Genomic DNA, 18,054 nt, shown 5'->3' on the forward strand with positions numbered 1-18,054 from the left:
CACATTTACACACTATTTGAGCACATTCGGTACAAAATATTGCCACTTTTGTGGATGTATACACTTGCACTCGTAGGCAGCCGCTTAGCCAGACCTTCTGTCTTGGGGGGGGGGGGGGGGGTACAACATTTTGCCTGGCCTCCATCGCTCATCACCCTACACTCCCCGCTGTTTTTGAGCCCCTACAATCCCAGATACCTGAGCTAACAGGAGTTCCCAAGCCCCACCAGCAGAATTGCACCTCCACCTGCGGTCTGCCCTTTTCCTACGCTGTAGCCGTCTACTCCCAGCACATGCTCAGTTTCCATGTTCTGGGATCTTGCCAGGTACTTGTGATCTGGATTGACCACTGTGGGAAACAGGATACTGGGCTTGATGGACCTTTGGTCTGTCCCAGTATGGCAATATGAGAGCCCCCCCCCCCCCCCCGCACATGCTCAGTCTCAGTTTTGCAAAAATCATGCCGGGGGGGGGGGGGAAGGCCCAGAGCAGTGGTGGCCACCCAGGGAAAATGCGAACTGTGGGTGGAGGAGTGCTTCCACATTGGTAGGGGCCTGGAGACCCCCACCAGCCAAAGAAGCACATGGTGCTTCAAATTTGGAGGGGCCTGAACTTAAATGGAGGGGGGGCAGCAAAACACCTAAATGGTACTCTGTAAGGATGAGCATAAGTGGTATAGCATTTACATGCAAAGGGGGCATTCACATGGGTAGAGCATAGGAGGGCAGGATCCTAGGAAGGAAGCATGTTGGGCTACCCATCATAATATAACTATATTTTAAAACTCCCAGAAAGGAGCTTCCACACAGTTCTAATTGCAGAGGGAAAGCAGCAGAGGAAGAACTAGTTAAGAGCTGCTTGTTGACTGGAGGAGAATGCACAGAGCATGGACGGAATAGGCATCTATGACTCCAATCCTCTCCCCATTCCTCTCCTAACAGCAGCTAATTTACCAGAGCAAAAATCTGCCTTCAGAGCCATTTAATTAGCCCATTAGAGAGGGCTCCTTGTAAACATTTAGGCCCTAAGCCTGTCCTGTGGGAAGGGCAGGGATGGAGCAGCCACTTACACACACAATTTACAGAATACAGGTCTGTAACTCTAAGTGCTTAAATGTAAGGTACACTGATACCAGTTTACACTAATCTGGGCACCAGGTGTCGTTCTATAATAAGCTCTCACTGCAGAGCATCAGTGGCACCAACTTATAGAATTGCCTTCACCGTGTGTGAAAGCTATTAACCTTCTTACTTACCAGCTTTGCTAAGTTGGGGGAGAGAAAATAGGGCTTCCCAAACCTGTCCCATTGGCCCCACAGTCGGTCAGTGAACATGCATGAGATAAATGTGCATGTGCTGGGTTTTCAACATATGCAGATGTATCTCATGTGGATTCACTGTGGGTGTCCTGAACAGCAGACAGGTTTGGAAACTACGAACTAATGGAATGTGTTTTTATCTTGGGAGTTCTGTTCTGGGGGTGCATTAGGAATCTGCTTGTCCTGCTGCCCTGGTAAATGTCTCTCTCTCTTCTTCCTTTCCAAGCCCAGCTTCTAGTGGAAACCGATACATTTGGCAGCCAAGTCCGGATCAAAGGCAAGGAGACCGACTTTTACCTGTGCATGAACAGGAAGGGCAAACTGGTGGGGAAGGTAAGTGCTTCTGTGTGGACTGTCCAGAGATTTGATGAAGTGTTCAGAGCCTTCTCCCTCACTCACTGGTCAGGCAAGGTAGGTTAAACCTGAAGAGCCCATTTTTGATCCCCAGTTACAGCTGAGAGGCCAAGGTCCCAGTTCTAGGAGGGAGACTGACTTTGAACTGGTTGGTATATGTTGTTTCTGATTCTAGTGCTGCAGGTCCCATAATGCACCAGGGTGGAACTGTCAGAAATTCATGACTGGTCTGAAATCTCCCTTCTAGAAGTGGTTAAGCCAGCAACCCAGCTAATATCCACTCCTTTATTATGTCATTTGTACTGCTCTGCCTGAAACTCTTTCTCTCTTCTGTCTTTTACTACAGGTTCGCCACTTTTCATATTACACTTCTCTCGATTTGCCTACCCTCAACCTGCTGACTCTGCAAGGTTCCACTTGTCATATTGCACTCCCCTCAATTTGCCTACCCTCAACCCGCCAACTCTGCAAGGTTCCACTTGTCATATTGCACTTCTCCCGATTTGCCTAACCTCAACCAGCTGACTCTGCAAAGTATGTCATTTCCAACCATCCATTTAAAGAAATTCACCACAAGGTGCTTGCTGACTGCTCCTGTATTATGTAATTTGTACCACTCGCCTGAAACACTGTTTCTCTGTACTCCCTTTTGCTACAGGTTCCACTTGTCATATTTCACTTCTTCAAATTTGCATGCCTTCAACCTGCTGACTCTGCAAGGTGACATCACCCCCAAACCACCTATTTAAAGAAATCTACCACAAGGTGCTTGCACTGCAGGCATGAGCCAAAAGATTGGTCACAAGGAGCAGGTCCCTTTTTCTCATCCTGCTATTTTGGCTACTTCCGTGGCCACCCCCTTTCTTGGTTCCTACTGCCAACTACGTTCCACTTCTCGCACAATAGCTTCCCTCATCAATTCGCATCCTTTGCCCACATCCCTCTGCTGCCCCGTTAATCGCTACCTGGTGTCCACCATCTGTCCCTTCTCCTCTTGTGTCCACTGTCCCACCACATCTGCTCAAAATTGGTCTCATTAATGGTTGGTCACTTACGCTTAAGGCCCCCTTACTTGCTGACCTTATTACACATCAGCTGTGCCACTGAGACCTGGTTTCGGCCAGGTGACACAGCAACTCTATTTGAAGATTGTTCTCCTGGCTTCCTCTCTTTCCATTCCCCTCGTCCTGCCCGCCATTGTGGCAGTGTAGCTTGTCCCTTTTCTTCCAAATTTAACGTCACTCTCTACTTTTTTAAACCGTTGTCTATCTCTGAGGCTCTTATCATTCACATGGCCTCCCCCTCCTCCTCCCATTTTTTCCTTACTCTTGTTTGCCACCCTCTCCTTCTTCAACTCTTTCCCCTCAAAGAATTGCTTGCCTTTACATCTGAATGTGCTGCTCTTTATCACCTCCTTCTCTTCCTGGGTGATTTTAATCAACCCCCCTCTGATGCAGCCTCTTTATTCCACTCATTTGCACTCAGTGCAGGACTTTTCCAGAACGTCCATATCCCTACTTACAGTGCTGGCAATTCTCCTGATCTTATTGTTACTTCCCCTAACTCCGATTTCAAACCTTCCATTATCTCCACTTCCTCCTATCCTTGGACTGATCACCTCCTCCTTAGCTTTATCCTCCCTTTCCCATCTCTTTCACTGCCTGTAATCTTCCCTTCCTATGTCTTTAATGAACACACCACTGCTCTTATAGCTACCTCTCTTGAAAACTTGCCACTTCCTCTTTCCTCTGCCTCGCTGCCACATCAAGTGACTGACCTTAACTCTTCCCTCACCTCCATTTTTGACCCACATGCCCCTCTTAATGTCAGTCACAGTTGCCTCGCCTGTCCCACTCCCTGGTTTTCCCCTGCCCTGCTGGCACAAATCTCACTTTGCCTCTTCTCTTGCACTTTTTCATTCCTGATACAAGGAATACCGTGCTGCGCTTCACTTCAGTAAGAGGGAATTCTTTGTTAAAAAGATCTCATCCGCTTTAAACTGCCTGCAGGCTCTTTTTCAGATCTTTCATACTATTTCACCTGCATCTACTTCCCCTGTTATGATTCCTCTCTCCTCTCTTTGGACTCTCTTGCACTTGCCTGGCAACAAAAGATTGCCTCCCTCCATCACTCAATTTTGTCTGCCTCTCCCATCTGTCTCCTTTCTCCCCCCACCCCCCATCCTCCTCTGCTACATTTTCTTCTCAACTTCCTTCTCTGTCCTCAACCTGGTCCTCTTTTAATTTGCCTACTCCCCTCTCTCTCTCACAAGTCATTAACTCCCTAAACCCTTCCTCTTCAACTGTAGACCCCTGGCCTGCATTCCTGGTCAGAAAGCTCTCCACTCATGTCATCCCCCTCCTACATCGTAGCCTCTTCGAGGGCCAAGTTCCTCTCACCTGGAAACATGCCCTTGTGTGTCTCCTCCAAAAGCCCCACATAGATCCCTCACTTCCTGCTAGCTTCTGTCCTATCTCCAACCTTTCCTTCTTCTCATTTGGCTCGAACAGCACATTGAAAACACAAAATGTTCTCCACCCCTTTCAGGCTGGCTCCCGACACCATCACAGCACCAAAATCCTCCTTATGGCTCTCAATGACTCCATTTGCACATTACTGGATAGATATCACTTGGTGGTTGTTGTCTCCCTTGATCTTTCTTCTCCTTTTGATTTAGTCGATCACTCTTTGCTTGCATCACGGACACAGTGCTCTCTTAGTTCTCTAGTTATCTTTCAGACCGCACCTGTCAATTAACTTTCAACTGAACTGCTACTCTGTCCTTTAATTTTCAATCCGGTGTACTGCAAGGCTCTGTCCTCGCCCCTATATTATTCAACATCTTCCTCTCTCCACTACTGACTATTATACAAGAATACGGCTGCATGCCATTCTGTTATGCTGTTGATATCCAGATACTCTGTTGTCTCACTGATTCGTCACATTCTCTTCTTAATGATTGCTTGCACAAAGTCTTTGCTTGGCTCAAATTTAATCTTCTTTATCTCAGCTCCACAAAATGTGAATCCATATGCTTCCCCTCTCCACATGGCTCCTTTCCTCCCGCCACCCTCTTGTCGAAGACCAGTCCTTGCTCTACAAAGATTCCATCAAAATCTTAGGCATCATCTTTGACAACAAACCTACATTTAAATCTCAAAATTGACTCAAGTCATTCAAGCCTCTTTCTTTTCTGTCCACCGGATTTGTTCGATGCGCTCCTCCTTTCTGATATCGCTTATTCATCTACTTATCTTGACTTTGGTCATATCTCACTTAGACTATTGTAATGCCCTGTATGCCGGTATCATGCATCAGTATCTTACAGATAATGATCCATGCTTTCCTAATATCATGTATAGATTACTGCAATACTGTTTACTTTGGAATTTCCAAGTTTTAGACTCGCAGGCTTCAAACTCTCCAAAATTCAGCTGTCAGACTGTTGTGTAGAGTCTGTAGGTTTGACCATGCTACCCCACTCTTTACAAAATTACGAAGCTCCTGATCCCTTACCACCCGATTTTCAAAATTGTCTCACCTGTAAAGCTCTTCATTCAGGCCTATCCCCATATCTTTTTTCCCTTGTTATTCCTTACACTCCTAGTCAGAATTTAAGGTCATTAGATGCAAATCGTTTATCCCTACCCTCACCTAGAATGGCCCACTATGAGTCTACTCGCTCCTCCGCTTTTTCTTTTTGGCCACCAAATCATGGAATGACCATCCTGCCTTAATTAGAGCTGAACCTGCTTTTTCAAAATTTAAACAACTTTTAAATACTTACTTCTTCCAGTTGGCCTTTGGACACAATGTTAATTGAGAAAGATGTCTTTTTTAGTAGTAGATGAGTCGAGTCGTCTCTTTGCAGAAACTGACACCTCTTACCCTCATCGCCTTCCATTGAATGCATGTTTGCTGTCCTGTTCATATTGGCATTCCTTTCAGTTTCTTTTAGTCTTTTATTATTGTATTTTGTACACTGCTTTGGCCAACTCTGTTGTATTAGTGGTATATAAACTAAAATCTACAGCAATCAAGCTTCTCCACAACGCACATCATTTTGATCATGTTAGCCCCCCCCCCCCCCCACCTTCTTAGGCTTCCAGTCACTGCTCACGTCACTTTCAAACTTCTCACCTTGGTTTACAAATCACGTTTAGCCATTAATTTCTCTACCTTTTCTCTCTCTTTGGTACTCTCTTCTATTTTAATTTTGTAAACTGCTTTGAAGCTTAGCCCAAGCCATATAGCAATATAGCAACAGATATAAATAAATAAATTCCAGTCTGGCCTTGAACAAGTCACTCAAGCTCCTGGTGCTGAAACAACAGGCCTTTGGAAGAGGCACACTGACCATGTTATGTTATGTTGAGTTACATTATACTTCTATATCAGGGATAGGCTAAAGCTAAGGCAGTCCTGTTTCACCCAAAACAGCAAGACTGCTGGAGGTGGGAGATTAAACTCAGGACCAGCTTTTTTGACCACTGTCTCAGGACAAAAGACTGTGGCACCCTCTTCAGAGTCCTCCTGGTTGCAGTGGTCCACAATATACCATAGCACAGGCATCTGTATTAAGCATGTGGTGCATTTGTTTTTCTTGGTGACTGAAAGTGGCCTGGTTGCTCACTTTCTGTCTCTTCAAAGACTTTCTGTGGTCTTGGGGATTTCCTGGAGAATCAGAGGTGGAGTCCTCCTACCCCATCAGTGCCCCTGGTATAGATTTGAGCATGATTCCCTCATGTTACAAAGATTGTTGAGAGATTTGTGAAAGTTTTCATCATATGCTGTGAGTCTGCCGTGTTCTGACAGAGAAGAGAGACCTCATGGTGACAGCAGCGACGCACAGTATAGAGCAGTACAGGGCTTTCTTTAATAATGCAGCCAGAAAGCTCGTATTGGAACTTGAGGATCTTATTAGCTGGGGCCTCACGGTTCTAAAGTTACAAAAATATGTTATTGCTGTAGATTCTTGCTGAATGGCTGCATATCATCAGTTCGACTCTTTCCATCCAAGCAACAGGCTCAACCTTTCCTGGCTGGCTGAATATGAAGTTGTTTTTTGGTGTGAAAAAGCATCTATCAAGTCCAGGTGAAACTGAAATTTCATCACATGGGAGGTCCATTAGGGTTTTATCAAACACAGTTATGAAACACTGCCTCGTTGACATTAAGGTGCAGTCTGGAAGATATCAAATAACCTGAGAAAAAAGGAGCATTCTTTCCTTATGAGCTAGCCATGAGCTGAACAAGACCTAGAAAGCAAGTATAATGAAACCTGCATTCTTCCACATCGTAACTCCTCAAGGAAGGAAAGCATGCTAAATTAATTTGGAACAGCAAAGACATGGTACAATTATCACAGTCTCTTTTGGTTTAGTGATTCCAGTTTAAGCAAAGGGCAGGGTCCTTGGGATCATTATTGTTTTTTACTTATTGAAAAATCCTTTTACTCACTTTACACCCAGAGATACAAGAGGTAATCAATCATACAGCAGGAGCAGTGGCGTAGCTAGGTGGGACGCAGGGGGAGCGGTCGCTCCCCTAAACAATCTTTCAAAAAAAATGGCGCCTATGCACCAAAGGCCCCTGCCGCCTCATGCTGTATTAACTTTTCCTCCCAGCCGCTGCCTTTTGAGTCTGTGGCAGCCTGGAGGAACCACAAGCATCCCTTCCCTGCCCCTCACTGACTGGGTCACTCAATCCGCTGCCTCTCCGACTGACTTGGAACTTAAGTTGGCTAATAGCCCTATGCGCGCTGCTGTGCCATCTCTCTGCCAGTTTCCCTCCTCAGGGCCCCCCCCCCAAGATGTAACTTCCTGTTTGGGAGGAGGGAGCGGAGGAAGGAAACCAGCAGAGGCAAGGCATCAGTGGCGCGCATAGGACTATGGCCCCGCACACGGCTTCATTTCTGTTGCAGCCAAGTTGGGGAGGCAAGGGAACGACACGAACAAGGAGGTCGAACTGAAAACATTGAAAGGCAAGCCACTGCTGTATCCGTCTTTTACCTTTTGCTTCTATAGTCTCTCTCCCTTTCTTCCGCTCTGCGCAGCCATTACACTCGAAGCAAGCAAATCTAGGAGAAGCTGCTCTATTCACGTTGTTGATTTTAATCATTGACAGCATTTTTATTTGATCATTGTTTCATTATTGCTACTAAGTATTACATATTAAGGGCATTTGCTTTAAACTTTTGTTTAAATTCGTTTATTTTGTCCTTATATGCACATGATTTTGCTTTTTAAATCCAAAGGTGAATGAATCCTAAGGGTGGTTGAGCAATTAGGTATAAACTGTTGATTCTGACTTTACTTGTTTTGGACTGCTTTGGGTCCTGCTGATCTGTACATCTGCTGTCTAGAATTTTGGAAGATGGAAATAAGAAAATAAAAAGTTTGGGATGTACTCTGTAGAAGTTGTTTTGCAGTGTGTGTATGGATGCCTGTTCTGGTGTGTGCATATGATATTTGAATATCTGTCTAAACTTATGGCTATAATTTCTGAGCAAGCGGCATCACTAAAGGACAGACCTTTAAATCCCAGTTGGAGTGGAGGAGTGGCCTAGTGGTTAGGGTGGTGGACTTTGGTCCTGGGGAGGTGAGGAACTGAGTTCAATTCCCACTTCAGGCACAGGCAGCTCCTTGTGACTCTGGGCAAGTCACTTAACCCTCCATTGCCCCATGTAAGCTGCATTGAGCCTGCCATGAGTGGGAAAGCTCAGGGTACAAATGTAACAAAAAATATATATATTATAATCTCAACTTTGTCAAATGTTTCAGACATGTCTATGTATTTGCTCCCATGATATAACTGAATTCTGTGGTGATGGCACAAGGAAAGCAAGTTTGGTTCAGTGAAGACTAACCTGTTCCTTAGTTGGGCTCTAGTATTACCATAGTGAAAATGTGACCACACGGATGCCTCTGTGGTTATGTTCCACTAATAAGTTAAGCGATTAACTGACTTTTTTGAAAGGACTATATAAACTTTGGATACATGACTAGGGATACAGACGTATACTTATTTATTCAATATCACAATTCCTCATGTACAACAACAAAACAACCTTTTAAGGTTGATAGTGTTTGCAATGAGCTCCTTTTATTACTGACCAGACAGAGAGAAGAGTTTTCATTTTTGGCACAGTATATGTCATCACAGGAACAAAATATAAGAAAACCAATGGACTGCATTAGGGGCTTATAGCCTGTTTAGTTATGTTTAAACCTGTGTGTTTTTTCTAGCAAAAAAGGTGCTGGTAGTCAAATGCCAGGCCACCCTTCAGGGATGAGTGATCACTGAGAGACCCACCCCACAATAGCCAGGGACCCTGCAACCAGTCACAGAATCTATGACAAGGCAGAATTGGTGTGTAGAGCCTGAGCTTTTTCTTTAAAACTTGGGGATCATGGGTTAATTTTAGCAGACAATGGAAAAGGTGCCGGTACTCAGTACCCCCAAGTACCCCCTCAAAAAAGCCCTGGTTTAAACAGAATAAATCTGCATGAAACAAAACATTTATTTTTATTTTGACTTATCAAAACCAGTTGTCCCTGAAACATGCCTCAAAACGGAATAATCCAGTTGTGTATCTACAATGTAAACTTCTACAAAACAGATGAAGTTAAGATGTGATTCCATATGCCCCAATGAAAGGAGAGTTTAATTTAATTTTACTTCCATTTAAATTCAGTATATTCCATCTTTATAACACCAGCTCTGGAACTCTTTGCCGGAGGATGTGGTAACAGCAGTTAGCGTAAAGACTGACTCATGGAACATGGAAAAAAAAAAAGACTGGGACCAGCCCAATTAGAAAATTAAATTCCCAGACAACAAAGGTAGAAAAGAAAAAATATATATTTTTATGTAATACTTTGTAAGGACTGAGATGTACCTGCTTTGTAAAATGTACATTTTTTCTTTTTTTCTAATTTTAGTTTGCAAATTAAAGGAGAAAATTCATTCTGTTTCTCTTTTACCAGTATTGCACTGAGTCTGCCTTTCTTGGGCAGAGTGGAGGAGGTCTCTCTTTCAACTTTTGTATGTTTTTTTTTTTTGTGGCTCCCTATTCTGTATTAGATGAGATGAGGGTGTTTCCAGTTCTGCACGTGTGACTGAGATGAAGGATTCTGCTAGCATGTAGTGTCTATGTAGGAATGTGTAACAGTGCAGCTTGTTCCAGCTTTCCAATAGTAGGTATATTGGTGCTCTAGAGTCCACTGTCTTTACATTGGTGGGTTAGAGCTGTTATGGTGTAGTACGCTTGGTATTCTAGGGCAGTGTTTCATAAGTTGAACCTAGAGTACCCCCTTGCCAGTCAAGTTTTCAGGCTATCCACAATAAATATGCATGAAATTGATTTGCATAAACTGCCTCCATTACATGCAGATTCATTGTGGATAGCCTGAAAACCTGAATGGCAAGAGGGTAATCCAGGACCGCCTAGGGAAACACTGCACTAGAGCCCAGTGTAATATTTGTAGCACCGTGTTTTCATAGGTGGTTTAGGGCTATTATGGTGTTGTAAGTTTTCAGTATAGGTTTTGGGTGTCATTTTGCAGAGTTTTGTGTTATTTCACAAAGTGTCTGGCCCTATTTGAAAGTAGGCTGTGGGGCAAGGGCGCCTTTGGTGGCCCTTGTCACACAAAACAAAAATGCTCAAGGCTAGTGGTCTCCACATCCTGTAGAGCCCATCTGATTTAAACAAAGTGTCCAGCACTGGAAGAAGTGTATGTGCTGTTCCTGAGGTGATGGTCACAATTTTAATATTTTTACTTGTAGTTAAGAAAACAGGTTGCCTGCTCTGGCCAGGCCAAGGATCTCTTCTGCGTCCTATCTCCTGATGTAACTTCCTGTTTCCTTGTAGGCAGGATGCAACAGAGACAGCCTGTATTAATCATTATCCACCACAGTCACTACACCTGAAAACAACACAGGCACTGCTGTCTAGCTGACACCAACCAGCACCTATTTTGTAAAAGTGGAGGAGTGGCCTAGTGGTTAGGGTGGTGGACTTTGGTCCTGGGGAACTGAGGAACTGAGTTTGATTCCTGGCACAGGCAGCTCCTTGTGACTCTGGGCAAGTCACTTAACCCTCCATGCCTACCACATTGAGCCTGCCATGAGTGGGAAAGCGTGGGGTACAAATGTAACAAAAATAAATAAAGTCTGCTTCTCCTGATGTCAAAACCTGGCTATGCCTCTGAGCAGGAGAGTAGAGCATAACAATAATTAATACACGGGGAAAGGTGGGGTAGTACAGTGATAGGAATGTGGCTAATTGTATAATAGGACACCAACCATGGAGGAAATTCTAGTTGTACCTGCTACTTTATCTCATAGGGGCCAATAATCAGTAGTTATGTGTGGATGTGCACTAGACACTATTCTGTGAAGTAGTGTCTAAGTATCATAGCACATAACTGTGTTGGGGGAGGAGGGGAGTATACATGGCTGGAGCATGGGTTGGTCACGGGCTTGTCTACATGTGCCATATGTAACTTATAGAATACCATCAGTTATTCATGTCAGTTGGTAGATGTAGGTGCATCCATTTACACTGGGAGAAGGGAAAAGGAGACGGGGCTTAATATGCCACCTTTCTGTGGTTACAATCATAGTAGGTTACATATTAGATACAGGTAGTTATTTTCTACCTGGGGCAATGGAGAGTTAAGTGACTTGCCCAGAATCTCAAGGAGCTGCAGCATAGGCGTCTAAACGGAGGTGTGCCCATGCTGAGTTAAACTAGTATTCTATAATGGTATCTTGGCACACAGATGTTGCTATGGAAATAGTGCCTAAATGGAGGTGCCAGTTTAAACAGCTGCCTCCTATAAGTGCAGGTTATGGTGCCTGCCATGTATTCTATACAGAAAAGTAAGTGCATATTTTACAGAATACTAGCCAAGTAGCAGTGAACATTTGTACATCTAGGCATGATCACTTACAACAACAGCCTTATAGCTGGTATAAATGCTTGCATCTAGATGTATGCACATAAATTACAGTATTCTATCATTTGTGCATTCTCAGGCAGAGGACCACTTTGGCAGGTAGGGCTTGGGCATTCCCACCAGCAAAAGTAAGATTTAATGCTACTGGTGGGGGGGGGGGGGGGGGGGGGGGAGGAGGAAGAAGAGATGAGAAGAAATGCATGGCCCCCCAGTCTACTCCCAGGCCCACCTAAAATGAACTTCTGCCTACGCCTCTGGGCAGTTCAAAATGATAAATTGTAATGTGGGCTACAGGAGTGTAGAGCACAGGTAGCTCTACCAGGCTTCCTTTTCCTCTTCTTTTCCTTCCATCCATATGCTTCTGGTTCAAAGCAGAAACATTAGGGATGGAGGAGGGAAAAAGGGATGAGAGGGGTGGGCCAGAAGTCTGGAGTGAGGGGAAAATGAAGAACATAGAAGCAGATGGGTGGAGGAAGAGAGATGAAAGACGGAGGAAAGTAGAAGGTGAGGGAAGGAGAAGCAGTGAGAAATGAGAGAGGGAGAAAGAAAGAGGAGCTGAAGAAGAGAGACGAAGGAAGAAAGTGAAGAAGAGAGATAAGGGATAAAGGATGAAGGAGAGGGATGTGTGAGAGAAAACTAGGGAAGGATAAGTGTGTGAGGAGGAGGAAGAGGGAATTGTGTATGTGAGAGAGAGGTAGAAATGGTATAACTGTGTGAGGGGGAGAAGGATGAATTTGAGGAGGAGGAGGGTTGTGTGAAAGAGAAAGGAGGTAACAAGGTGTGTGCGTGTGTGTGTCTCTCTCTCTCTGACACAGAGGAAGGAAGGGAGAAAATGGAAGAACTTAGTGGATATCACAATGTTGTGTGAAGAGAAATAGGAAAATAAGTTAAAGTACAGAAATTAAATAGGACCTAGAACTGAGCTCAGCAACAGAAGATAGGAACAGCACAAGGGAACAACTATCTAAGAATGGAAAGATTAAGAGAAGAAACCAAACCAGAGAGGAGAGGAAAATGAAAAATCCATACATAAAGATAAAAAATATGAAATCTGAGTAAATGAATAAGGAAAGCTCATGACAGACATTGAGGAGGGATCAAGAGGAAGGTAACATGAAGGAGGTCTGGAGAATAAAAGCTTGAAAATATTTTATTCAATATTGTTTCTAAAATTAATATTCCCTATAATTCAGTCTTAACTAATATCTAAGCACTGGATAGGATAAAGAGTGTTTCGCTTAGTTCTTGGGTACTATGGCATCTTTGCTTTATATATATAATTTAAAAATTCTTGGGTTGATATTCAGTGGCTCTACAAGTAGGAACTGTTTTCTAGTTGGATAAGTGCTGCTTATAAGGACCAGCATCTGATTTTCAGCAACATTGGATTAGATTCTATATATGATGCCTAAAAAACATCAGCGCCAAAATGAAGTACACCTAGAATAAGCCTAAATTTACTCTGTCCGGGTGTATTCTATAACCATGCACATAGATTTTAGAAACGCCCACAACCTGCCCATTTCATGCTTCTTTTCAACTATGCGATTTAGAATTTACATGCTTCACGTTATAGAATACGCTTAGACAGTTCTGCACATAAATTCTAATTAATGCCGAATAGTGTCAGTAACTGCTTGTTAAGTAGCAATTATCAGCGCTGATTGGTTTGTTATCTAATTAAGTTGTGCACGCAAATTCAGAATACAACTGGATTTGCATGTGCAACTTAAGTTGTGCTATAAATGCCTGACTCCCTTGGCCCTGTCCAGATGCCCAACTTTGTGACCAGAGCGCAAAACTGCACTCACAATGTATAGAAAAAGGGCAGTTACTCATGTAACTTAATTAGCTAACAAGCTGCTAACTGCCATTAACGACCAGTTAGTAGTTATTATTGGTGATAATTGGCAGTCACATGTGTGACTGTCCCTAGTCAGTGTTCTAAATTGCACATACAAATTCCAAAGCGCACAACTGTGAGGAGGGCGTGAACCTAGGAGGGCCCTGGGCGGGTCAGGACTTTGTCTGGCAGTTACATGCACGGGTTAAATAATACCTGTGTGCAATTGCTATTATAGGATCTGCGCTAAGCACGCAGCATTCCTGCGCCCACCTTTAAGCAACCTTTTGAGATTATCCTCATAAGGCCAGATCCTATATATGGCACCTAAACAATCTGCATGAAACTAAGTATATTCTATAAAATTTAGGTGCAGTATATATAATATGCTTAGTCAATAACATAGCGCCTAAATCTATGCGTCTTCATTTACGCCAATAAAAACCTGGTGTAAATCCGTGCACGTAGATTTAGATGCACTGACCCATATTCTGTAATTAGGCACAGAAATTTTGAAATGCCCATAAATACGCCCCCTTTAAGCTATGTGCGTTTATTTTGAAGTGCGCACTTTGCAATTTAGGTGGTTCTTTATAGAATATGCTTACCGATTTCCACACAAATTGTAATTATTGTCAATTAGTGCTTTTTATTGCTTGTTAAGTGCTGTTAAAAACACTGATTATCTTGTTCTGCCAATTAAGATACGCGCGCATCTCCGTGTGGAATCTAGGCGCCATATATAGAATTCTGGGGATAGTGTTGAGGCAGACATAACTTACCCAGGTACCACTGATATCCAGCAAAATAGCTGCCTCACTTGTCTGGATAGTTGAATATCAGTGGTACCGGAAAACATCTGCTGGCTGCTTCATATCCAGATAAAGTAGCAGGATTCAGGTACAGCCCAGCTCTGAATATTCAGGTGTAAGTTTAAATGCTGCAGTCGGCATTTTAAAGTAATGCTGACCGTGGAGATTAAATATCGGAGAGTCTGTTTAAGGTAATATATTACAGGGTTTTGGTAAGGAAATTGGCATCTTTGTAGCTCTTTTTTGGGTCATATATAAGGTAGCACAATGTACAAAGATTCCCAAAGAATAATGGGGAAGTTTTTAGAAACCATCAACTTTTTATCCACTCCTACCCTAGCTGAGATAATATTTAATCACCTCTCTGACCTCATGCAACTTTCTTGAAATTAATCCCCTTATTTTCTAACTCTTCTTATTCTCTTACCTATCTATATGTTCCATCTTTGCTTATACCCTACGCTGTCTATTAAAATATTCTATTATGTATTGTGTTGACATTGCAATGTAGTATACTATTCTAAATTTGAAAGATAGCAAGCACAACTTATATTGCTTTTCTAAGTCATGTGGATATTGGAGGAAAAGACTTCAGGTGTTCGGCTCTTTGTTGTGGATTTTTTCACAAAATTGCCATGGGAACTTCTTCACTGGTCTTAAAAACCTTCGGTAATTAGTTTTTTCAGATTTTTATATTTTTTGTATATATTTATTTTATAGCTTTAGTTAGAGTTTTGCTTTATTATATAAACACTGTGAGCTAGAAGGACATTTGATGTTGTTCGAAAGAAAGTATCAGGACACTTATCTGAGCTTAAAGGGACTTCTCGGCAGTTATCTCAACAGAGCGCCTCTGTTTCACTAAGAGCTTCTTCGGGAGACAACCGACTATATATGTGCCTTTTCAATGCATACTCTCCAATCTGTGTGTCCTGTCAATAAAGCATTGTATCCATAAGATATACAGCTACATGACTTAAATCACAGAGGATACTTATCTAGGTTCATGGCAGTTTTTACCTGATTGCAAACTTGCTGATTATTTTTGCTGGGTAGTCCGATTCAAACATGGCACCTAGCTTATTTAAAAGGACGCTGATTTAACTCAACCAACCATGTACTCCCTGGTTGCTTATTTTCGAAAGTGATCGCCGGGCATCTTCCGACATAAATCGGGAGATGGCCGGCGATCTCTCAAAAGCGGCAAAATCCATATAATCGAAATCTGCTTTTTTGACAGCATCGCCGCTTTCCCGTCACCGAGCCGGAGAAAGTTCAAGGGGGCGTGTCATACCCAGCTCCCTGACAGCAGTATGCAAGTCCCTGGAGCAGTTTTTAATGGGTGCAATGCATTTCAGGCAGGCAGACCCAGGCCCATCCCCCCCTACCTGTTACACTTGTGGTGGTGTTGAGCCCTCAACCCCCCCCAAAGCCCACTCTATCCACATGTAGGTCCCCCCCTTCACCCATAAGGACTATGGCAGTGGTGTAAAGTTGTAGGGAGTGGATTTTGGGGGGATTTTGGGAGGCTCAGCACCCAAGGTAAGGGAGCTATGCACCTGGGAGGTATTTGTGTATTTTTTAAACATTTATAGAAGTGCCCCCTAGGGTGCCCAGTTGCTGTCCTGGCATGTCAGGGGGACCAGTGCACTACAAATGCTGGCTCTCCCCACAACCAAATGCCTTGGATTTCGCCGGGTTTCAGATCGCCAGCATTTTTTCCATTATTGCTGAAAAACAAAACCGGCCATCTCAAACCCAGCGAACTCTGTCATTTGGCCAGGCTAAACTGTATTATTGAAAAAAAAGATGGCCGGCCATCTTTTTCAAAAATACGGTTCCGGCCAGCTGTAGCGCCGCCGCCAAAATAGATCGCCGGCGATCTCTTTCGCCAGCGACGTTCGATTATGCCCCTCCATGTGGCATAGGAAGGTGAGTCTCTTTCAATTTAAAGGAAGCTCTGGAATGAGGAGGGGTCATAGGATGAAGTAACCCGGAGAACTACTTTTGTCACAGAAAGGGTGCTGAATTCGTGGAATAGGCTCCCGGTGGAGGTGGTGGAGACGAAAACTATATCTGAATTTAAGAAAGCTTGGTACAAGTACATAGGATCTCTAACAGAGTGACAGGGAGAGTAGATGGCATGGATGGACTGGATAGGTTACATGCAGCCTTATTTTCGAAAGTGATGGGCGCCCAGATTTCGACCCAAATCAGGAGATGGGCACCCATCTCGCAAAGGCGCCCAAATCGGTATAATTGAAAGCCGATTTTAGGTGCCTGCAACTGCACTTCTTCGTGGGAACGAACAAAGTTGACGGGGGCGTTTCGGAGGCGTAGTGAAGGCGGGACGGGGGCGTGTTTATCGGCCGAGCAGAGATGGGCACCTTCGGCCGATAATGGAAAAAAATGGCCGTTTTTAGCGCAAATTTAGGTCACATTTTTTGGACCTTTTTTTTTCACGAACAAGTCCCAAAAAAGTGCCCTAAATGACCAGATGACCACCAGAGGGAATCGGGGATGACCACCCCTGAGTCCCCCAGTGGTCACTAACCCCCTCCCACCAACCCCCCCCCCCCAACTTTAACAACTTTTTTTCCAGCCTCTATGCCAGCCTCAAATGCCATACCCAGCTCCATCACAGCAGTATGAAGGTCCCTGGAGCAGTTGTTAGTGGGTGCAGTGGACTTCAGGCAGGTGGACCCAGGCCCATCCCCCCTACCTGTTACACTTGTGGTGGTTAATGTTGAGCCCTCCAAACCCCCCCAAAACCCACTGTACCCACATCTAGGTGCCCCCCTTCAGCCATAAGTGCTATGGTAATGGTGTAGAGTTGTGGGCAGTGGGTTTTCGGGGGGATTTGGGGGGGCTCAGCATCCAAGGGAAGGGAGCTATGGACTTGGGAGGTATTTAACTTTTTTTTTAAACTTTTTACAAGTGCCCCCTAGGGTGCCGGTTGGTGTCCTGGCATGTGAGGGGGACCAGTGCACTACGAATCCTGGCCCCTCCCACGACCCAATGCCTTGGATTTGTTCGTTTTTGAGCTGGGCGCCTTTGGTTTCCATTATCGCTGAAAAATGAAACCGCCCAGCTCAAATCCGCACATATCCGATGCATTTGCCAGGCACAAACCGTATTATCGAAAAAAAAGATCGGCGGCCATTTTTTTCGAAAATACGGTCTGTCCCACCCCTTCACGTACCCGTTCTCGGACATAGACGCCCATGGAGATGGGCGTTCGCGTTCGATTATGCCCCTCATGGTCTTTGTCTGCCTTCATTTTTCTATATTTCTATGTTAAGGGCAGCCAGGGCCGGTCTTAGGCAGAGGCGGACGCATAGGGCCCCGCGCCTAAGGGGGCCACGCTCAGCGTGCCTCAACTCTGCCTCGTGCCTCTGCTCCGACCCGGACTGGGACCGCATCGAGTCACTCAACCTCTCTCCAGCCATAGGCAGATAAAGCATTCCTGGCATACCTTGTACACTGTAGCACTGTGCTGGATCTTTTCTTAATATTTTTCCTTATTTTCTCCTTTGTTATGAGAATTGGAACTACTAATTATAGTGGACTTGAACTAAATAATTTCTGGAGAGGGGAGGTTTCATGATGATAGCATTGTGCTTATTATTTCAATCAGTTTTTTTGTACAAGTTTAGCTTCATTTGTCTTTATTTGAAATTTCATAAATAAAAAAAAAATTCTAAATATGGAATAATCTTATCAATGGGGTGCAGCTAGGGTGGGGGTGGAGCTAGGGTGGGGGCG

At 44.1% G+C, this 18,054-nt stretch overlaps 1 protein-coding gene across 1 annotated transcript in view; it reads left to right on the forward strand.

Moving 5' to 3' along the window:
• The window catches only part of FGF18 (fibroblast growth factor 18), a 329,098-nt gene that overhangs the window by 267,760 nt on the left and 43,284 nt on the right, over positions 1 to 18,054 (forward strand). The window contains exon 4 of the mRNA XM_030212031.1: positions 1,545 to 1,651. Within this exon, the coding sequence (XP_030067891.1) occupies positions 1,545 to 1,651 (107 nt within the window). The remainder of the gene's footprint in view (positions 1 to 1,544; positions 1,652 to 18,054) is intronic.

This window comes from Microcaecilia unicolor, chromosome 8 (assembly GCF_901765095.1).
Source record: "Microcaecilia unicolor chromosome 8, aMicUni1.1, whole genome shotgun sequence".
Taxonomy (NCBI): Eukaryota; Metazoa; Chordata; class Amphibia; order Gymnophiona; family Siphonopidae; genus Microcaecilia; species Microcaecilia unicolor.